The 23,788-nt window shown below is 43.2% G+C and overlaps 1 protein-coding gene across 3 annotated transcripts in view; it reads left to right on the forward strand.

Annotated features, from left to right (window-relative positions):
* LOC139277581 (disks large-associated protein 4-like) overlaps window positions 1-23,788 on the forward strand; it is a 487,044-nt gene that overhangs the window by 344,863 nt on the left and 118,393 nt on the right. For all 3 annotated transcript variants that reach the window (XM_070896251.1, XM_070896249.1, XM_070896250.1), the window contains exon 8: window positions 1,248-1,488. In XM_070896251.1, the coding sequence (XP_070752352.1) occupies window positions 1,248-1,488 (241 nt within the window). The remainder of the gene's footprint in view (window positions 1-1,247; window positions 1,489-23,788) is intronic.

A 23,788-nucleotide genomic window follows, 5' to 3' on the forward strand; every position in this document is an offset into this window, starting at 1 on the left:
TCCCTCCAGTCGGGTGTCTGCTCCTTTCGTAGCACCAAAATGGCCCTAATCAAAGTCATAAATAACATTTTGTAATTTGGAGAGGAACTTGGAGGTGATGGAGTTGCCACTACAGTGCTGCTCTTGTCCTTATCGGAGATAGAGGTGGAAGAGGATGCAGTCGTAGTAACCTTGTAGGTCAGACACACTGCAGCCACAGTATGCCAGTGATGGATGGGGTAGATATTACATAGAATTACATAGAGTCTGCAGCACAGAAACAAGTCAATCGGCCCAACTGATCGATGTCAGCTTTTATGCTCCACACGAGCCCTTTTCATCTTACCCTATCATCTCTTAAAGGTGGATAATTATATTGAGCCTGGTAACACGAGCACCACTCAAGCAAAGTGCTCTGTGTTGGATGTTACTGAGCTTTTTGAGTGTTGTTGTGGCTACAGGTGTGTAGTGAGTATTTACACTCCTGACTTGAGCCTTGTAGATGGTGGATAGGCCTTGAAGAATCAGGAGGTGAGCCACTTATCCCAGTAGACCCAGCCTCTGTCATGCTTTTGTCCCTAAGGTGCTAATATTGTCCTGTTAAGATTCTGGTTATAGGTAACTCCCAACTTCCCAAGATGTTGACTGCAGGATACTCAGTGACAGTGTCCATGCTTTTGTAAACCTCCAGCCTTGACTATTCCAATGCTCTCCTGACCAGACTCTAATCTGCCACCCTCTGTAAACATCAAACCATCCAAAACTCTATCCCGTCCTGCACATTTACCTATACTCATTGAACTACATTGGTTCCTGATCTCCCAATGCCTCAAATGTAAAATATTGTGTTTAAATCCTATCCATTGCATTGGCCCTCTCTAACTCTCTAACCCATTGCTCCAGCCCTACCCAATCTTATCGAATTATCTGTTCCTCTGACAATCCCTTCAGTCTATCATTGGAAACCATGCTTTTAGCCACCTAGGCCCCTATACTCTGGAATTCCATTACTAAATTCCCCACCTTCCTATCCTCCTTTAAATTGCTCCTTAAAATACACCTCTTTGACCAAGCTTTTGGTCGTCCCTCCTAATATCTCAGATCCATTCTTTCCTTGTGCCCATGTGTAGTGCATGTTATTTTGCATCATTCTGATAGTAGTGTGGTCATGATTTAATTAAATAACTGAGATATCAAAAGCTGGATTTTGTAACTGTTCCATAGTTCAATCCAACTTCAATTGTTATTTTATTTTATTTCCTTTAAAGGAGAGAGAAATGGATTTCAACGATCAGTATGAAAATATCTGCGAGGCTGTCTTCAATGAGGTGGACTCCCAGGCAGTGGATGCTTTGGACCTGCCCATACCTGGCTGTTTCCGTTCAAGAAGTCACAGCTACCTAAGAGCTATCCAGGCTGGCTGTTCTCAGGATGACGACAGTGTATCTGTCCGCTCGGTGTCTCCACCACCTATAACAACCACAGTTCGAACCATGCAAACCAACACCAGTAAGTACCATATACTCAGTCTAATTCCCATTAAGTAAGCAATGATACTTTGAAGGGTTACAAAATGAGCTGCCTATATGTATTTTGCAAGTCTCACGCAAGAAAACCTTTGGTTTCATCAGATAGTAACTGCTCCATTATGAAGGTCCCTGGCATATTATTTACATCCTAACAGTGAGCTGATTTGATTCTTCAACAATGAGGATGTTCTAAGTGAGTTATGGTCAGCATCACAAGTAGGATATAAATCATATCCAAGGGTATCCATAATCTTTTCAATTTATACACATATCTATTGAACATTAATAAGGTAGAGGTAAGAATAATGGCCTTTAATTATGTTTTATGGTTTAGTTCCACTGAAGCTGGAAGTAGTGCAAATGTTAATTTGTTATTTGCTGTGCTCGTGGGTTTAGAATGCTTGTTGTGGACATTTGGTTCGCCTATTGTGTGAGGCGAATGCAGAATGTGAATATAGTGCTTACAAAACTCTAGTTGTATAATGCATGAATCATTGAGATGAGTTTCAGTTTATAAACTTTTGTATCAGTGAAGGAAAGCTGAAAAAATGCAGGACTGATTTTGTGGTATAAAAAATAATTTCACTGTTTAATGCTCCAACATTATATGGATTTAAGTCATGGCAGAGGAATGTGGCAATTGTGCATGATGATTTGCTTGCTGTACTGCCATTGGATGTGTTTCTCATCCTAATTGGGTGTTGAAGAGACGGCGTTGCAGGCTGACAGGCCTTAAGCTTTGGACTGGATTTTAAAGTGTTTGAATTATTCTGGAGCTGGCAGTCACTTGTTGCATTGCAAAGTACAACATTGTAATAATCAATTGTTTGTGCGCTCACGTGTACAGTTCGGGACTGATTCTGTGATATAACAACGAATTTACATTTTTCATGAAGAAAAGTTATATATTTTTTTAAATGACAAAATAAATGTTTTAAATATATTTTTCTCTTGCTCTCCTGAAGGCAGTGCTTAAAATATGATACATGATGGATGTTATTCTCTTTTTCATTCTTCTTCACTGGCGTTCGGTTTAGTTGTGGAACTTATAATGCTAACCTTGTGGAATTTTTATTTGTATAGCAGAGTAAGTTATTTTTTTTCTATTGTACAATATATTTATGTATTATTTGTTATAGCAAAAACCAAAAAGTTGTCATGACATGTCACAACAAAAGCTTCTGTGAATATCGTGTTTGAAAGGTGATGGGGGTGGTGGCAGCGATGGATGTTGAATCACGCAAGTTTTCGATCTGACCCATGCCATCGGACAGAAGCACCAAGTGGAATACCAGCTACTTTCCTACAAAGAGATATGGAATATCACTGGATAAGTCATCCTGGGCCATTATTTTGATGTTACTGCTAGTCTGTCTTTTTACGGCCTAAGCACCATCTAAACGTCCAAAAACAATATGAACAACTGTTTATCTTAACATAAACCCAGCCAGATTTTGTAATAATTGTGTTACGAACCTGCACTCAACAACAGAGCAGTGGGTTAAGATGCCTAGGTGGGAATCTGGTGCGAGCAGCTCTCCCGCCCTCGGTGGAACCCGCCTGATTTAACCAGTTGGGTTCTATAATGAGCAGGCAATCCACACTGTCAGATTATTGTCCAGGTGATGAAGACAAAAATCTAGCCCACTGTCTTTTCCTCTGTGGGACCTGCATCTGAATTGAGCAAGACAAAAGGGATTAAGGTTTCTTTCTGGGAGTTGTAAGAGCCTTAAGTGAAATGAATTTGGGCATACTCAACCCAGTTCCTGGTGCACATTGTCCCCACAGTATAAAGTTGCTATAATTGGCACTTGTTTGCATTAAATATCAATCTAGGATGGTTGGCGCTGTCGCAGTAAAGGGCTCAGGAGGCACATTGCTGGAATAGATGAGGGAATTTTATTTATTTCATAGATAAGAATGCTTGATGCTGATAGTGGATGTCCAAATAATGTTCTATTTTCAGCATTAATGAACTTCACCTTGATGAACATAAAAATTGTTATTTGAAAATAGTGGCTCGAAAAATCCATAATGGGCACATTTTGGTGTAAAACCCTCAGCTACTGACCCAGACAGAGTTTCCATGGTCAGGGAGAAGTTCCCTGATTGACTGCCAATGACATGCACCCATGCTTCTAGAGATTGATCTGTGCTGCCTGTCATGAGAATGATGCCGGAAAATCAAGCAAGGGTGCCCCAGACAGGTGGAGTGTTGAGGGCCTCTGGAATCATTGCCCCTCATCACCCTCTGTAAGGCCACTGCCAAAACTTATTTTTGAAGAAAAACTTTATTCCCTGGGTGTTCAGGCCACAATCCGGGCCTGGAATCCCAGGTGGGCCCCACTTCTGCTTCTTGGCTGTGGGTACCCATTGCGGGTGGAGATCTCTGCCACCTCCTACGCAAATGACCTTTTAAGGGGCAGATAGAGATCTGTCCCCACTGTCCCCGGAACATTTAGTGAAAGGCTGGCACCCAGCTCATTTTCAGCCAATCTGGTGGACTTCCGTTGAAGGTTTTCAGGGTCACTGCTTGTTGCAACCGAGCTAGGAAATACAGCATTTGTTACACATCTCAGTGTGGGCCCCACACAACTTACTCACATTTGAGTTGCCCGTAATTTAAATGATGCACCATTTTTATGGGTCAAAGATCGTATTGCACAGTTCAGCATGGATTATAGCTGAGATTTTTAGTACTGAGTAATCCTTAATAAAGAGGTCTGTGTAGGTTGAGATGCATTTCAAGCAGGAATAGACCTCTGAAATAAGCAGAAAAGTGCAGCAGCTAGCTCTGTCATTAATTAACTCTCTTGTCTATGCACTGCTTCTGATAATAAATGGAGCATATTCACAAAGACTTCCATCAATACTATTACAATGTTGTCAGTACATATTCACTGTAAAAAAATCTTGTTCTGATTACAAATATTCTAAGCACAATAACATTCAGGAATCACTTATTCTTGGGGAAATGGGATAGGGGAGATCATTGAGAACAACATCGCATTCGCCAAGCAGGCGTCAAGAGAAGAAAATGTTTAGTATCCTACTGGAACTAAGAAAGCAGTAATATTGGGCTAATTTAAAATTACCGTTTTACAGCCTCAAAATGTCTGTGAGGATTATGTTCAAATATATAACTTTGAAATTTATACATGTTTAATATATCATGATCTGAGGATAGGACATTTTGATGAAAGATTTTTTGGATCTGTACATATACAAACATATTATTGCTATTAATATGATATAATACTCTTGTCTTATTAAGCATTGCTTCTTCTACTTAATGTGAGCATCAACATGGGAAATGCACAAGTACATTTCAAGTAGCAAAAAAAATCCTCTTTTAATGTAGAAATTGTCTATGGGCCCAATTTTAACTGGAAGTGTGAATGAGGCATGGCGGGGTCGGGTGAGCAAGAAGCTCGCACAGTTACGCCAACGTAAGTCTAGGCCATTTTAACATAGGCTTGCCAACTCTGGTTGGACTTGGATACTAAGAGGTTTCACAATATGATCTCCGCCTCCAACCGTACTGCCTCCAGACTGCGCCACCGGCCACCCGACATATCAGTCCTCACACCAGTCAGTCAATAATGGCGGCTGCAATACTCACAATCCTCTGAGCTCCTGAAACTGCTCTATCCATTGTGTGTTTTTTAGTGGTTAGAGCATGCACAAGCCAGGGCTGCTCGTGCATCCTGTGCACATTGTGGCCCTGCTGTTTGTGAGTCTGCCTGAAGTGAAACGGGAGAACAAAATGGCCCAATGATTTTTCTCCCTGGTTGTTCTCAGCAGTGTTCAGGAGATGAGTCTTAAATTTTGGGAGACTCCAGGACAACCAAGGCGAGTTATTATAACGGCTGGGCCTCTTCTGCATCCTGGAGCCGAATCTCCCATCCAAACCCAGCAGAAATCACTACCTGGCTGGTGGGGAGGGAGCAAGAGTGTAAGCAGCAGGAGGCCATCGCCAGAAATCTGAAGGAACGATCCCCAGCTCTAATCTACGTCGTCGGGAAGTGGGGGTTGGGAAGCGATGGCGGTCAGGGGAGGGGGAAAGCCTGGGACAGGAGATGGTCGGAGTAGCATTCCTGATCCTCCTGGCCCACAAGGAAACCAGTAAAACTTTTAAAACGTTACCTTGCTGGGCCTCCTCTGGCCCTGGATCGATCTGCCAGCAGCTTTTCCCCGGCGCGATCAACACTGTGTACAACTACAAATCGCATTGGGGTCCAAATGACGACCAAATGAGCGTGCGGCACAAACGGGGAAAATAAGTGCTTTGACGCTCTTTTAACTGCCAGCATACCCCAACCTCCTTGGACGTGGGGGGGAGGGTTAATAGCAACAACAACAACAACTTATATTTATATAGCGCCCTTAACGTAATAAAAGGACCCAAGGTGCTTATCGGAGCATATGTGTTTCTCTGTTTAAAAATTTTAAATGGTGCTAGTTTAATTTTGGTTTGCGAAAAGCACAGTGCAAGCTAAATGCCTCACAAGTGTATCTGCAATTATGTAGTGACGTCCTTAATCAAGTGTAATAGGTTGTTTGAATGTGGGTGGTACACATGCATAACTGGATTTTTAACCACACTCGAGAGCAAGTCTGAGTGTCTATGAACTGTCTCAGTTGTATAATCTGTGTCCACGCCTTAAATGTCCTTGCCAAGTATGACTTAATAATAACTTCAATAAATTCATTCAAAAAAATCTCTTGTAAGCTTGTAGTTATGCAATGAAAATACTAGCCCTAGCCGATAAACACCTGAATGATTCAAAAGGCAGTACTTTGAAAAACATGGCTACTGTATTGCCGGTTAATGCTGTCGACCAACAGTTGGCAATAGTTTCAAGAATGCAGTTAGTGAAAGAAATAGCTCAGGTGGTAAGCTTCATGAAAAACTCAACTTTGAATAAGTTGTATTTTCTTATTGATGATCACATATTAACATTTGCCTCTTCGACATTCCTCTTTGCACTAATCCATTTACAATAAACAGGTGACTGCAAATAGCGGCATGGAATGTAGTGTGAGTTGCACACTTGAACTTTGCAAATCAAAAAATGTATCCTGAAAGTTGCTTAGTGTGCCACGGCTGGAATGGGATTGATTGCAGCCTGTGGTCTTGAGAATTATGGGTAATTCAGTGTTAATGCCTTGCAAACAAATTAGCATGAATAGGCGTCAATTCTGGAATGGGTCTTATTTACACCGGCACTATCTCAGGGTATCGGTGGGGTGCAGTCTCAGCAGTTACCAGGATTATGATCTGAGTAACTTTGGCATCCAACTGCTGTTTTAGAAAGATTGGTTTAAACTGGTCACCTCAATCCTCCTCGAGGCAGTACGCCATTGATCTTCTTGTGGTTTTTGTGACCCAATGGTTAACAGATTTTCCTGTGAAAAATGCCGAAATTAAGACAAGTTGTCTTGAGAAGCGATGTTTTACAATTATGAATAACTCGAGCGTCTCATAAAATCCCTAAACAAGAAGACAATTCAGATAATCTAAACTCAGTTCCTGCATTTACATCAAGGGCAATTTTTATATCATGTCAAAAAAAAATTCAGCAGGTGAGTCTGCTCAAAAATACCAGTGTATGACACTGCAAGGCTGCCCGGTTTTAGACCCACTCTCCATCTCTCTCATTTTATTTTTTTAATGGAAAATATCTTTTCCAATCAGATGATAAAAAGACCGTGGGGCCGAAATGCAGCTTCCCGAAAAGGCCTCTTCCCGCCAAAAAGCGGCGGCCAATTGGCGGAGTTTGCGGTCGAATGGCTGCCGCTAGCGAAATTCACCTTGGTGGATTTTCCAGTGGTTCCCACTTCCACCTCACTGCTGCCAACCGGTCCTACGTGTGTAATCAAAGTGGGCATTGCCGATCTCACACACCTCCAGCCAAATTCAGCGTGAAAAATCTTCGATCCACCGCGCGGTGCCCCTGACAGCTTTTTCTGTCGGTGCACCTTGTCTTCTGTGTGTGGGACATGGCTGCACGGCAGCCATTAAAAGCAAGGGCCCACTGCCGCTGCCACCATTTTTTCTTTTGTCGGACCACTGCCAGGTTGGGCCAACAATTATGCCCCACGGGTTCAGCCATGCAGCCTGGCAACCCCTCTTGGGTGCCTGCTAGCCTGGCCAAAACCATTGCTGGTGGCCCAGTGGACCGAAATTTTCAAGTGGTGAAGGCTGTCCCCTTTAAGTGAAGGTGAGTGCCGTGGTGACGCACACGCATCATGACATCATCACCGCTTCGCTCATGATTGACAGCAGCGGTGATTCCATCACACCTCCACCCCTCTCGTTGCCGATCTTCTGCTTGCCCCATTATGACCGACTTCCAGTCCGCCTAAAAAAAATGACAAAGAGCTCAATTTCGCGAAAGAGGCCACCTCATCCAGCGCGCCAGGTTTCCGGCGGGCTTGAATTTCTACCCCAGTGTTACTTGGGTTGATTTTTATGTCGTTATGTAAATGATGCAAAATCTTTATTTTATACTCATTCCTAACCCCTTCAATTGTACCCACATGCCCACACATTCTTTTGTAATGTGAAGGACAGTTTACAATGTCAGTCTTGTTCAGCTGACAAGAGGCACAGGTGATTATGCATTGAGATAGACAAAGTATCTTTTTCTGCTATCCCCAAAAGAAAGAACTTGAATTGACCAGGTGCCTTATCATGTCCCTCAGAAACATTCAAAAGCAGTTGTCGAAGGATGATATAAATATTGCAGTTATTGTTATTGTATTGGTAAATATGGCAATCATTTTGCACATAACAAGGTGCCTCAAACAACAGTGTGATCATTTGTTTTTGGTGCTGTTGGTAGAGGAAGGATTGTTGGCCAAGACACAAGTGAACTTCCTGCACTTCTTCAAATAAAATAGTTAACGTCCACCTGAAGCAGCCTTGGTTTGATATCTCAACCGAAGGTCAGCAACTCTGACAGTGCAGTACTCCCTCAGTACTGCACTGAAGTGTCAGCAAAGTCTTGGTAGCGTCCTGTCAAAATAGACTCTGCTATAATTCTCACTGCCAATGGCAAGTAAGTCATTTAAATGTGAGCAATGTACAGCCCACACTTGGCCCGGGTCCCAGAGTTGTCAAGATCGTGACATAGCATGAAATTCATTTGAACAAATAAGAACATAAGAAATAGGAGCAGGAGTAGGCCATTCGGCCCCTCGAGCTAAAGGGATCAAGGGGTATGGAGAGAAAGCAGGAATGGGGTACTGAAGTGCATGATCAGCCATGATCATATTGAATGGTGGTGCAGGCTCGAAGGGCCGAATGGCCTACTCCTGCACCTATTTTCTATGTTTCTATGAGCCTTCTCCGCCATTCAATAAAGATCATGGCTGATCTTCTACCTCAACTCCACTTTCCTGCACTATCCCCATATCCCCTGATGCCCTTAATATTCAAAAATCTATCGATCTCTGTCTTGAATGTACTCAACGACTGAGCCTTCACAGCCCTCTGGGGTAGAGAATTCCAAAGATTCACCACCCTCTGAGTGAAGAAGATTCTCCTCATCTCAGTCCAATATTAATTCATCATTCAATTTTCAATACTTCATTAAGATTCTCATTTAATAGAGCAAATGGGCAAGTTCATTGTAAAATATTGGTGATCACTCCCTCTGCGAAGGTGATTGGTGTAGCAGTTAAAACCTTCATAGGTTGCACATCAAAGTAAAACTGAAAGTGTTACACTGTAAAAATGACATTTGGGTTGAAGAATGTCATAGATTATAAGAAGCATGAGATCTGCCGGTTCTTACTTTCCTTGTACAATTTACCATGAAATGTCATGTTCATTGCAGCAGGGCCCCAGGTGTGCTTGTAGGTCACAGCAATGTTAAACTCTTTATCAAATTTTACAGTTTCTAAATTGGTGGCAGATAGAATGCAATTAATTCATATTTAACAATTCTCATCAGAACTGTAGATACTCCTTGCAATGGGTTTAATACCGATTATTCTGAACCATGAGTAGCGTCAGATCTGTATATTTAAAGCTGAATAATTGATGAGATCCATGGTGCCATTACCAATTGAATTACTAATGTACTTCTTAATGTGTTCTGACAACCCTACCGTACAGGGTTCATCATGTCCTTCTCCTGTGTCATTTGTTGACGATAACCTATTATATTCCCTGTAAATATCTTCCAGGTTTGAGATAAAGATACAAAAATAAACCAAGCACTGTTAATATATTTTCTTTAATAAATGTGAGACATCGGCTGAGCAATTAGACTACTTAGTCATGTATATTAATGTGTAATGTGCAATGATTAATTTATGATCTCATACTAAAGGATCCTCTAGGGAACAGTGTTCATAGCATGTTAGAATTTCAAATTCAGTTTGAGGGTGAGAACCTTGGGTTTCAACCTAGTGTCCTGAACTTCAATAAAGGCAGTTACGAAGGTATGAAGACAGTGTTGGCTAAAGCAAACTGGGAAAATAGATTAAAGGGTGAGATGGTAGAAAAGCAGTGGCAGACATTTAAGGAGATATTTCATAACTCAGCAAAGACACATTCCAGTGAGAAACATAGAAACATAGAAAATAGGTGCAGGAGTAGGCCATTCGGCCTTTCGAACCTGCACCACCATTCAATAAGATCATGGCTGATCATTCCCTCAGTACCCCTTTCCTGCTTTCTCTCCATACAGTTTGATCCCCTTAGCCGTAAGGGCCATATCTAACTCCCTCTTGAATATATCCAATGAACTGGCATCAACACCTCTCTGCGGCAGGGAATTCCACAGGTTAACAACTCTCTGAGTGAAGAAGTTTCTCCTCATCTCAGTCCTAAATGGTCTGCCCCTTATCCTAAGACTGTCCCCTAGTTCTGGACTTCCCCAACATTGGGAACATTCTTCCCGCATCTAACCTGTCCCGTCCCGTCAGAATCTTATATGTTTCTATGAGATCCCTCTCATCCTTCTAAACTCCAATGTATAAAGACCCAGTTGATCCAGTCTCTCCTCATATGTCAGACCAGCCATCCCGGGAATCAGTCTAGTGAACCATCACTGCACTCCCTCAATAGCAAGAACGTTCTTCCTCAGATTAGGAGACCAAAACTGAACACAATATTCCAGGTGAGGCCTCACCAACACCCTGTACAACTGCAGTAAGACCTCCCTGCTCCTGTACTCAAATCCCCTAGATATGAAGGCCAACATACCATTTGCCTTCTTCACCGCCTGCTGCACCTGTATGCCAACTTTCAATGACTGATGAACCATGACACCCGGGTCTCATTGCACCTCCCCTTTTCCTAATCTGCCGCCATTCAGATAATATTCTGTCTTTGCGTTTTTGCCCCCGAAGTGGATAATCTCACATTTATCCACATTATACTGCATCTGCCATGCATTTGCCCATTCACCTAATCTGTCCAAGTCACCCTGCAGCCTCTTAGCGTCCCTCTCACAGCTCACACCGCCACCCAGTTTAGTGTCATCTGCAAACTTGGAGACATTACACTCAATTCCTTCACCTAAATCATTGATGTATATTGTAAAGAGCTGGGGTCCCAGTACTGAGCCCTGATGCACTCCACTAGTCACTGCCTGCCATTTTGAAAAGGACCCGTTTATCCCGACTCTCTGCTTCCTGTCTGCCAACCAGTTCTCTATCCACGTCAGTATATTACTCCCAATACCATGTGCTTTGATTTTGCACACCAATCTCTTGTGTGGGACCTTGTCAAAAGCCTTTTGAAAGTCCAAATGCACCGCATCCACTGGTTCTCCCTTGTCCATTCTACTAGTTACAGCCTCAAAAAATTCCAGAAGATTTGTCAAGCATGGTTTCCCTTTCATAAATCCATGCTGACATGGACCGATCCTGTCACTGCTTTCCAAATGTGCTGCTATTTCATCCTTAATAATTGATTCCAACATTTTCCCCACTACTGATGTCAGGCTAACCGGTCTATATTTACCCGATTTCTCTCTCCCTCCCTTTTTAAAAAGTTGTGTTACATTAGCTACCCTCCAGTCCATAGGAACTGATCCAGAGTCGATAGACTGTTGAAAAATGGTCACCAATGCATCCATTATTTCTAGAGCCACTTCCTTAAGTACTCTGGGTTGCAGACTATCAGGCCCCGGGGATTTATCGGCTTTCAATCCCATCAATTTCCCCAACACAATTTCCCGCCGAATAAGGATATCCTTCAGTTCCTCCTTCTCACTAGACCCTCGGTCCCCTAGTACTTCCTGAAGGTTACTTGTGTCTTCCTTCGTGAAGACAGAACCAAAGTATTTGTTCAATGGTCTGCCATTTCTTTGTTCCCCATTATAAATTCACCTGAATCCGACTGCAAGGGACCTCCGTTTGTCTTCACTAATCTTTTTCTCTTCACATAGTTATAGAAGTTTTTGCAGTCAGTTTTTATGTTCCCGGCAAGCTTCTTCTCGTACTCTATTTTCCCCCTTTTAATTAAACCCTTTGCCCCCCTCTGCTGAATTCTAAGTTTCTCCCAGTCCTTAGCTTTGCTGCTTTTTCTGGCCAATTTATATGCCTCTTCCTTGGATTTAACACTATCCTTAATTTCCCTTGTTAGCCACAGTTCAGCCACCTTCCCCGTTTTATTTTTACTCCAGACAGGGATGTACAATTGCTGAAGTTCATCCATGTGGTCTTTAAATGTTTGCCATTGCCTATCCACTGTCAACCCTTTAAGTTTCATTTGCCAGTCTATTCTAGCCAATTCACGCCTCAAACCATCGAAGTTACCTTTCCTTAAGTTCAGGACCTTAGTTTCTGAATTAACTGTGTCTATCTCCATCTTAATAAATAATTCTACCATGTTATGTCACTCTTCTCCAAGGGGCCTCACACAACAAGATTGCTAATTAGTCCATTCTCATTACACATCACCCAGTCTAGGATGGCCAGCTCCCTAGTTGGTTCCTCGAAAGAAAGACTCTAAGAGAAGAATGAACCATCTGGGCTAACTAAGGAAGTTAAGAATGGTATCAAATTTAAAACAAAGGCATACAATGTTGTGAAGATTAATGGTAGACCAGAGGATTGAGAAATGTTTACAGACCAGCAAAGGATGACTAAAAATGCAATAAAGAGAGAGAAGATAGATTATGAGAGTAAACTAGCAAGAAAAATAAACCAGACAGTAAGAACTTCTACAGGTATATAAAAAGGAAGAGAGTAGTTAAAGTAAACGTTGGTCCCTTAGAGGATGAGACTGGGGAATTAATAATGGGAAAAAGAGAAATGGCAGAGACTTTGAACAAATATTTTGTATTGGTCTTCTCGGTAGGAGACACTAAAAGTATCCCAATAATAATAACTAATCAAGGGGCTATAGGGAGGAGGGATCTTAATACAATCACTATCACGACAGAAAAAGTACTAGGCAAACTAATGGGACTAAAGGTGGACAAGTCCCCTGGACCTGATGGTCTGCATCCTAGGGTCTTAAAATAAGTGACTGCAGAGATAGTGGATGTATTGGTTATAATCTACCAACATTCCCTGGATTCTAGAGAGGTCCCAGCCGATTGGAAAACTGCAAATGTAACGCCCCTATTTAAAAAAGAAGGCAGACAGAAAGCAGGAAACTATAGACCAGTTAGCCTAACATCTGACATTGGGAAAATGCTGCAGTGTATTATTAAGGAAATAGTAGCAGGACATTTAGAAAACAATAATACAATCAAGCAGAGTCAGCATGGTTTTATGAAAGGGAAATTGTATTTGACAAATTTGCTAGTGTTCTTTGAGGATTTAATGAGAAGGGTGGATAAAGGGCAACCAGTAGATATAGTATATTTGGATTTCCAGAAGGTATTCGATAAGGTGCCACATAAGAAGTTACGGCACAAGATAAGAGCTCACGGGGTTAGGGTAATATATTAGCATTGATAGAGGATTGGCTAACGAACAGTTAACAGCGAGTCGGGATAAATGGGTCATTTTCAGATTGGCAAACTGTAACTAGTGGGGTGCCACAGGGATCAGTGCTGGGGCTTCAACTATTTATAATCTATGTTAATGACTTGGATGAAGGAACTGAGTGCACTGTAGCCAAATTTGGGTGAGAAAGCAAATTGTGAGGAGGACACAAAGAATCTGCAAAGGGATATAGATAGGTTAAGTGAGTGGACAAAAATTTGGCACATGGAGTATAATGTGGGAAAATGTGAGGTTATCCACTTTGGTAGGTAGAATAAAAAAGCAAATTATTATTTAAATAGAGAGAGACTACAAAATGCTGCTGTACAGAGGGATCTGGGGATCCTTGTACATAAAACACAAAAAGTTAGCATCCAGGTGCAGCATGTAATTAGGAAGGCAAATGGAATGTTGGTTTTTATTGCAAGGGGGACAGTGTATGGAAGTAGGGAAGTCTTGCTACAACTGTACAGGGCATTGGTGAGACCACACCTGGAATACTGCATACAGTTTTGGTCTCCTTATTTAAGAAGGGATATACTTGAATTTGAGGCAGTTAAGAGAACATAAAAACATAAGAACATAAGCAATAGGAGCAGGAGTAGGCCATTTGGCCCCTTGAGCCTGCTCCACCATTTAATAAGGTCATGGCTGATCTGATCATGGACATAGCTCCACTTCCCTGCCCACTCCCCTTAACCCTTTATTCCCTTATCACTCAAAATTCTGTCTATCTCCGCCTTAAATATATTCAATGACCCAGCCTTCACAGCTCTCTGGGCATGGTTGAATTTCAAATTCAGTTGGAGGGTAAGAAAGTTGGATCTCAAACCAGTGTCCTAAGCTTAAACAAAGAAGACTACACAGGTATGAAGGCAGAGTTGGCTAAAGTGGACTGGGAAAATAGGTGAAAGTGTGGGATGGTTGATGAGCAGTGGCAGACATTTAAGGAGATATTTCATAACTCTCAACAAAAAAGGTTCCAATGAGAAAGAAAGGCTGTAAGAGAAGGGATAACCATCCGTGGCTAACTCAGGAAATAAGGGATGGTATTAAATTGAAAACAAGGGCATACAAAGTGGCCAAGACAAGTGGGAGGCCAGAGGATTGGGAAACTTTTAAAAGCCAGCAAAAAACGACTAAAAAAATAATAAAGAGAGGGAAGATAGATTATGAAAGCAAACTAGCACGAAATATAAAAACAGATAGTAAGAGTTTCTACAGGTACAGAAAAAGGAAAAGAGTGGCTAAAGTAAATGTTGGTCCCTTAGAGGATGAGAGTGGGGAATTAATAATGGGGAACATGGAAATGGCAGAGACTTTGAACAAATATTTTGTATCGCTCTTCACAGTAGAAGGCATTAAAAACATCCTAATAGTGGATAATCAAGGGGCTATAGGGAGGGAGGAATACAATCACTATCACTAAAGAAGTAGTACTCGGTAAAATAATGGGACTAAAGGCGGACAAGTCCCCTGGACCTGATGGCTTGCATCCTAGGGTCTTAAAAGAAGTGGCTGTAGAGATAGTGGATGCATTGGTTGTAATCTACCAAAATTCCTTGGATTCTGGGACGGTCCCAGTGGATTGGAAAATGCCCCTATTTAAAAAATGAGGTGGATAGAAAGCAGGAAACTATAGACCAGTTAGCCTAACATCTGTTGTTGGGAAAATGCTGGAGTCTATTATTAAGGAAACACTAGCAGGACATTTGGAAAAGCATAATAAATCAAGCAGAGTCAACCTGGTTTTATGAAAGGGAAATCATGTTTGACATGAACATAAGTTATCAATGTGTGGAGCTCCTTAGGAGATTCCGCATTGCATTTTCTGGATAATTAGCAAAAGAACCAGAGGAAAGATGAGATTTTTTTAATGCAATGAGTTATGATGATCTGGAATGCACTGCCTGAAATTATGGTGGAAGCAGATTCAGTAGTAACTTTCAAAAGGGCGTTGGATATATACTTGAAAAGGAAGTAATGGCAGGATGTGGGGAAAGAGCAAGGGAGTGGGATCAATTGGATAGCTCTTTCAAAGAGTCGGCACAGGCACAAAGGGCCGATTGGCCTCCTTCTGTGCTGTGCAATTCTATGGGACCGAAATTGGTGAAGGCCCCCGCCCGCCCAAGTGCCGTCCAAAGGACTGCCAATGGTTGCCGAGGTGCCTGACGGTACTTTGGGCAGGGTTTACGTCAAAAATGTCCTTGAAAGGGCGGTGGGCGGCAAAAGAGGGACTTATGCCACCAATCTGGGCGGCAGCCGGTGGGAGCTCCGAATCTCGGAGGCCCAAGTGTCGCCGAGGATGGAGTTGGGCCCACGGAGGGTCGAAGACCTGAAAAGGAAAATAATTTTTTAAAAACCATCGGAACACCTTCAGAGGACCCCATCGAGGTAAGTCACTATAAAGAAAAAATTTTAAAAATGTTTACAACCTTTTTTTTCAACTCTTCGTACTCACCGTTGGGGATAAAACAGCCTCCAGCTAGCGGTCCTTCCCCATTCTGGCGCCGACTCCCACCGCATCAATCTAGCATCTCGGCGGGTGGGAAATCAGTTGCGCCACTCGGCCGTCCGCTGACGTCAGCGGGCGGTCTTGGCGGTTCTCCCCTCCCGCCCGCTCCAAACCAAATGGAAAGTTGCACTGGGCGCAACTTCAAGAGGAATATCGGTGACAGTGGGTGGCAGTGGGCAGTAAGGTCATCAATTTCGGGCCCTATGAATACACACAAATATTTTACAGAGCAGAATTGTGTCAATATGAAATGATGTGTTTGAGTCCACTTTGAGTACCTATCAGAGCTGCTTTGTTTATGCTATATTTCAAAGTGAAGTACCTTTGGTTACTGTTAACTGGTTAGGTCTACCCATGGAGTTTGAAGGCATAGAGGGCGCTATAAAATGATAGCAGATACGACCAAAGCTCCATTAGCTCTTCTGTTGCCAGGCAACTGCAGAGCCACCAGTATCGGCATGTTTGTGTTGCTCTGGTTATAGATTCATATTGACAGAAATCAATGGCAGATCTGGTAAGGTTTTGCTCTTGATGTTACTTTTAGTTGTGAGCTTTGCTAACATTTAGAGATTCACTATGTTTTAAGCGAGTGAAAATAGGGTAACAGTTGATACTAAATAAGTTTGAACAATGACGTCAGTGCAGTTCTGTGACCTTCATACAGTACCAACAAGTTTAATGGCGGTTGCAGCGTGAAGTAGCCTTGAGCTCAGACTATTGGGCTAACACATCAACTAGTGAACATACCCAATAGCATTTCATTTCATGAATGAAAGTTGAGTTGTCTGTTTAAAGTGAATAATTATACTTGCAGCAGAGAGTGATTGTGGTAGATTTTCAACTTGTCAAGCAGGTGTAAAACTAGCATTGAAGTTCAGACGCCTGTTGTAGAAACAGTCTGATATTCATTGACATAAATTTCACATGGAGAGGGATACTAAGACCTGGGTGAAGGATGTCAGAATGATACCAATATACATATATATATTGTGCAGACTGGAATCCTTCACAATCAGAGCTCATTGAGAATGAGGTGGGAGTTCGGCGGGGAGAGAGAAGCTTGACTGAAAGACCGAAAGGACTCGTCACAGGGTGAATATGATAACAGCATTATTCCTTCTAATATGGAAAGCCTACTACAGTTTGTTGGTTGGTTTAGATGAGGCTAGGAAGTTTGAAGGGACTGCAGGAGAAGAAGTTCTACTTTTTGATACATATTGCTTGTACTGAATAGAGAACATTGCATAAGGGAAAAGATTTCCTAAGTTTAAGGTGTGTAACAAAATAATCAAACCATTCTTTATAAAAAGAAAGAAAAACTTGGATTTATATAGCACCTTTCACATACACCGGATGTCCCAAAGCACTTTACAGCCAATGAAGTACTGTTGTAATGTAGGAAACACGGCAGCCAATTTGCACATAAGCAAGCTCCCACAAACAGCAATGTGATAATGACCAAATCATCTGTTTTTGTTAATATATAAATATTGGCCAGGTCACCAAGGACAACTCCCCTGCTCTTCTTCTAAGTAGTGCCATGGGATCTTTCCTATCCACTTGAACAAGCAGATAGGTTTAACATCTCATCTGAACAATGGCACCCCCTCAGCAGGGCACTGGTGTGTCAGCTTAGATTTATGTGGTTAAGTCCCTGGAGTGGGACTTGAACTCACAAGCTTCTGATTCAGAGGTGAGTGTGCTACCCACTGAGCTACAACTAACACAAAGATCAGAGTTATAAATTGAGGCATTAGGGTCTGTGAGCCAGTGTAGGTCACTGAGGATAGGGCTGATGGGTGAGCAGGACTTGGCGCAGATTACAGAGAATTACATAGAGTTTACAGCAAAGATGCAGGTCATTCAGCCGGTGTTTATGCTCCACATGCGGCTCTTCCCACTGTATTGACTTCAACTTAGGGCCATTTCAGTGTTGTGACAGGGGCACAACCTTAATTGGGGAAATTCAAACATGGAGTTGCAGGAGAGACGGGGCGGCCTATCTGTCGAAATTCAGCACTTCGGGAATGTTTTTCCTGCGGGGATGGGAGGGCGGAGGGGAAGTGTCATCATGATAGGGGCTGGGAATACCAAAACTCATGACTTCAATTTACAAAATGGCAGCCCCTCTGCGGAGAGCCGGCGGCCATTCCGTGCCACCACTTTCAGGCGACAACATGTTCAAGGACTTTGGAGAGGCAAGTGAGATTGGAGATGGAGCGGTAGTTTACAAGGATAAAGGGGTCAAGGGTGGGTTTTTTGAGGGACAGAGGTGATGACAGTGGTTTTAAAAGGGACAGGGATAGTAAGCGAGAAGAAGAAGCCATTTAAAATGTCAGTTTGTTGGATGAGTGGGAATGGGGTCAAGAGCTTCATGGACAAGATGAGGGGCTTCGAGAGAGCATAAGAAAGGGAATAAGGCATAAGGGAAGATAGAAGAGAAACTGGAGGAAGACACGGGTTCAGGGGTAAGGCAGAGAGAGCTTGTGGTGAAGGGAATAGAATGGGGGTTTGCAGCAAAGGCAACTAAATATTGGCCAGGACACTGGGGATAACTTCCCTGCTCTTCTTTGAAAAATGTCATGGGATCTTTTACATCAACTTGAGAGAGGGCAGACAACAGTCTCATCCAAAAGACAGCACCTCCAACAATGCAGCACTCCCCTAAGAGTGTCAGTCTAGAGTTTTTTCCACTCAAATGGGACTTGAACCCACAACCTTCTGATTCAGAGGCAAGTGTGCCACTCACTGAGCCACTGCTGACATTCTTAAAAACAGATGCATGATTTTGTTACACACGGTGGACAGAGGAATTCTTTGCCGATAGTTGTTTCATTGCAACTGATCGAAACATAGAAACATAGAAATTTACAGCGCAGAAGGAGCCCATTCCGGCCTATTGTGTCCGTGCCGGCCGACAAAGAGCCACACTGATCTTGGTCAGCAGCCTTATGAACAATGACGGAAAGGCAAAGAGCACCCAGCCCAACCAATCCTCCTCACCACAACTGCGACACCCCTTATACTAAAACATTCTACACTCCACCCCAACCGGAGCCATGTGATCTCCTGGGAGAGGCAAAAACCAGATAAAAACCCAGGCCAATTTAGGGAGAAAAAATCTGGGAAAATTCCTCTTCGACCCATCCAGGCGATCGAAACAAGTCCAGGAGATCACCCTGGTCGTATTCTATTCCCTGCATTACTTACCATTATATCTGCTCCGTCCAACAAAAGGTCATCCAGTCTAATCCCAATTACCAGCTCTAGGTCCGTAACCCTGCAGATTGCTGCACTTTAAGTGCCCATCGAACCATCTCTTAAAAGTGGTGAGGGTTTCTGCATCCACCACTCTTCCAGGCAGTGAGTTCCAGATACCCACAACCCTCTGCATAAAGAAGCCCCCCCTCAAATCCCCTCTAAACTTTCCACCAACCACCTTAAAACTATGCCCCCTCGTAATAGACCCTTCCACCAATTTAAATACACCCCTACTATCCACTATGTCCAGGCCCCTCAATATTTTGTACACCTCAATGAGGTCTCCTCTCAACCTCCTCTGTTCCAATGAGAACAAACCCAGCCTGCCCAATCTGTCCTCATAACTAAGATTCTCCATTCCAGACAGCATCCTAGTAAATCTCCTCTGCACCCTCTCTAGTGCAATCATGTCCTTCCTTTAATACAGCAACCAAAACTGCATGCAGTACTCCAGCTATGGTTTAACCAAAGTATTATACTATTTAAGCATAACCTCCCTGCTCTTATATTCTATGCCTCGGCCAATAAAGGCAAGCATTCCATATGCCTTCTGAACCACCTTATTCACCTGGCCTGCTACTTTCAGGGATCTGTGGACAAGCACTCCAAGGTCCCTTTGTTCATCTACACTATTAAGTGGCCTACCGCTTAATGTTTATACCCTTTCCTTATTAGCCCTCCCAAAGTGCAAAACCTCACACTTCTCTGAATTAAATTCCATTTGCCACTGCTCTGCCCACCTGACCAGTAGATTGATATCCTCCTGCAGCCCATGCTTTTCCTCTTCATTATTAACCACACAGCCAATTTTAGTGTCATCTGATGGGAGTTATTGGGCCTGGCAATCAATGGGAATGCTTGCCCAGCATAGGGTGCTGTGGAGCACCTATTGGGAACCTCTGCACCTGACCCTGCCAAAGTATCTGGGGTCAGAGGGAGTTTCCCTCATTTGCATGAAACTGGCAGCACCTTTGCCACTATGGGCACATCTTGGGTACCCATCAGAGCTGGCGGGAGGGGGCTCATTGCTGGCCTGCCACTTGCTAAATTGTGTTGATAGTTTTTCCACAGCTTTTGTGACATGAAGTTGTAATATGGTATACCACTTTGTTACATTTTTAACACAATGTTAGATTTGTGTAAACAAATATATTTGGATTGTTTGTCATTTTTATTCATTCATGGGATGTGGGCATCACTGGCAAGGCCAGCATTTATTACCCATCCCTAATTGCCCTTGAGAATGTGGTGGTGAGCTGCTGCCTTGAACCGCTGCTTGTGGTGAAGGTACTCCCACAGTGTTGTTAGGGAGCAAGTTCCAGGATTTTGACCCAGTGCCGATGAAGGAACACCGATTATATTTCCAAGTCAGGATGGTGTGTGACTTGGAGGGGAACGTAGAGGTGGTGGTGTTCCCATGCATCTGCTGCCCTGTCCTTCTAGGTGGTAGAGGTCGCAGATTTGGGTGATGCTGTTGCAGAAACCTTGATGAGTTGCTGCAGTGCATCTTGTTGATGGTACACACTGCAGCCACGGTGCGTCGGTGGTGGAGGGAGTGAATGTTGACGTGGAGGATGGGCTGCCAATCAAGCGGGTTGCTTTGTCCTGGATGGTGTCGAGCTTCTTGAGTGTTCTTGGAGCTGCACTCATCTAGGCAAGTATTCCATCACATTCCTGATGTGCCTTGTAGATGGTGGAAAGGCTTTGGGGAGTCAGGAGATGAGACACTCGCTGCAGAATACCCAGCCTCTGACCTGCTCTTGTAGCTACAGTATATTTGTGGCTGGTCCAGTTAATTTTCTGGTCAATGGTGACCCCAAGGATGTTGATAGTGGGGGATTCGATGATGGTAATGCCATTGGCCCCGAATTTGGTGAAAGCTATGTTGGGCCCAAGTGCCACCCAGAGGGCCGCTGAGATCCTGATGGCACTGTGGGCAGAGGTTTCATGAAAAAGTCCTGGAAAGACCAGCCGGCGGCAAAAAAGGGACTTACGCCCTGAATCTGGGCAGCAGCGGGCGGGAGCTCCCAATCTCGGCGGCAAATGCAACCTTCGGCAAAGTACCGCCAAGGATTGAGTCAGGCCCAGGGAGGGGGGGGGGGCGGGGGGGGAAGAGATAAAATTAAAAATTTCCAAAAAATAAAAAAAAACACTAGAAAATCTTCAGGGGACCCTATCCACCTGAATCACTGCAAAATAAATCAAGAAAAGAAGTGTACAAACCTTTTTTTGGAGGTCTTCTTACTTACCATTGAGGTTAGACCTGCCTCCACATGGCGGTCTTTTCCCCTGCAGCAGCGGCGGACCGCCCGGACCAAACTGGCACCTTGGCGGGCGGGAGGACACTGACACGTATTGCACACCAGCGGACGTCAGCGGGTGGTCCCCAGCGGTCTTCCCTCCCCGCCGGTGGGAGGCCTCCACCAAACTCGCTCGGAGGGGAGATTGCCCAGAAAACTCAGTGGCAGCAGATGGTAAGTCCACCAATTTCGGTCCCATTGAATATCAAGCGGAGGTGGTTAGACTCTCTGTTGTTGGAGATGGTCATTGCCTGGCACTTGTGTGACGCAAATGTTACTTGTCCCTTATTAGCCCAAGCCTGAATGTTGTCCAGGTTTTGCTGCATGCGCCCATGGACTGCTTCATTATCTGAGGAGTTTCGAATGGCACTGCACACTGTGCAATCATCAGTGAACATCCCCACTACTGACCTTACGATGGAGAGAAGGTCATTGCTGAAGCAGCTGTAGATGGTTGGGCCTAGGACACTGCCCTGAGGAACGCCTGCAATGATGATTTTGACACAGTCAGAAGTGCAGCAAGCCTGCAAAAAATGATTGCTACATGTTTTTACATTCCCTGCCTGGCTTGCATTTCAGTAATAGCTAGAACTTTAAAATGGAATGGTGCAAAGGATGTAGCTAATCTTCTTTGCCTGGTCTGTGCAACCAAATGCATCAGGATACATTCTTCATATTTGGACATGTGTGTGTTATTTGTGTTTTTATGCGGTTTTGGAACCAATATTTTAAAAACTACTTAAAATATGGTTTGATTAATGCCACGGCTTCTTGTTGAAAAGAGAGAAAATGTTATATTTTTATAGCGGTTTATCACATTGTTGAAATGTCTCAAAGTGCTTTGCATAATGAATTACTTGTTTTGGGGGTGCTGTGACTTTTGTTATGTAGCCAAAGCAGCTATTCATCTATTTTTTTGGAGAAAGTGGTTCAATGTTGCCCAAGATATGAGGTAAAGGTAAGGATAAACATGTATGCATGTATTATCCAAACCATGGGGCAAATTAAATTTTGATAAATCATAGGACAGGTAATCACAGAAAGAAAGAACAAATCTGTATTCATAATTCCTTATCTGTCTTCAGGACAGCCCAAATCACTTTACTTTTCGAAGTATAGTCACAGATGTTAAATTGGCACAGGTGAGGAAGGCCATTCAGCCCATTTTGGCTCATCCACTCAGAATTTTTAGAAAGATTGCACTATCCCATCATGTCATTGAATTATCTAAATGTAAAATTGTTGACCACTCTTACCATGAAAAAATATCTCCCTGACTGCCTTAAGTTTTCCTTTCACCAATATTGTTCTAGTTTCCTTGCATTGCTAGAAGTCGTGCTCTGGATTCACCTTAACCATGCTGTTTAATCGTGTGTATACTCCTGTAAGTTGCAACAAGAAAGGAAATGGAAAAAGGAGCAAGCCATATTTTCATCAAAATGCTGAGGGGAAAAGTTATCCTGTGACACTGTATTGCAGTCTCTTATAGTAGTATTATAGTTATAAATTTACTAATTTTAAAGTACATTTTAAAGCATTCTAACTTTGAAAATCACCTGATTTCTGCTACGCTCACGAAAAGTCATTCTGAGATACTGAGGCTTGGCATAAGTCCATGAGCCAGCCATTTTATTTGCGTGATTTCAAAGTCTTGCAATTAACGTGTAGACCTTGAGTTCTTCCCAGAGTAGTTTTATTGGTAAATGAGGGATGGAAAATGCAGCGTTTTTAATATTTCATTAGCAGCATGATGTGCATTTTGAAGCCTATTACCTATTTATGGTGGTAATTCTATTAAAGAAGTATTATAAGAAATCATTTTGATTTGACCTTCAGACCTCATTTAAGAGTAATGAGATTGTTTTAGGTCCATTAATTGTTGTGAAAGAGGACTCTGCATCAGGTATAAAGGGCTAGAAATTTGGAGCATTTGCGCCTTCTGTTAGTACCCCCATGGGGCGCAAACAGGGCGTAACTGCCTCTCTGCCCAGGTACGACGCTGGCAATGACTCTCAGCAGGGGTTTAGCGGCAGCACTACAGTGTTACGCCCTGATCACTTGCCCTCGGAGATCGTAACGTCATCGCAGCGCCTATCGCCCCGGCCCCGAAATTCACTTGCGTCCCCTGCAGCAGCACCGGGCGAAAGCACTGACAGCTGCAGGGGACGCGAATCAGGCATCCGGCCGCTACCAGGATGAAAATTAAAGGTGAGGTGGCCGGGGGTGAAAAAAAAACCTTGTGTTTC

Source organism: Pristiophorus japonicus, chromosome 12, assembly GCF_044704955.1.
Source record: "Pristiophorus japonicus isolate sPriJap1 chromosome 12, sPriJap1.hap1, whole genome shotgun sequence".
NCBI classification, from domain to species: domain Eukaryota; kingdom Metazoa; phylum Chordata; class Chondrichthyes; family Pristiophoridae; genus Pristiophorus; species Pristiophorus japonicus.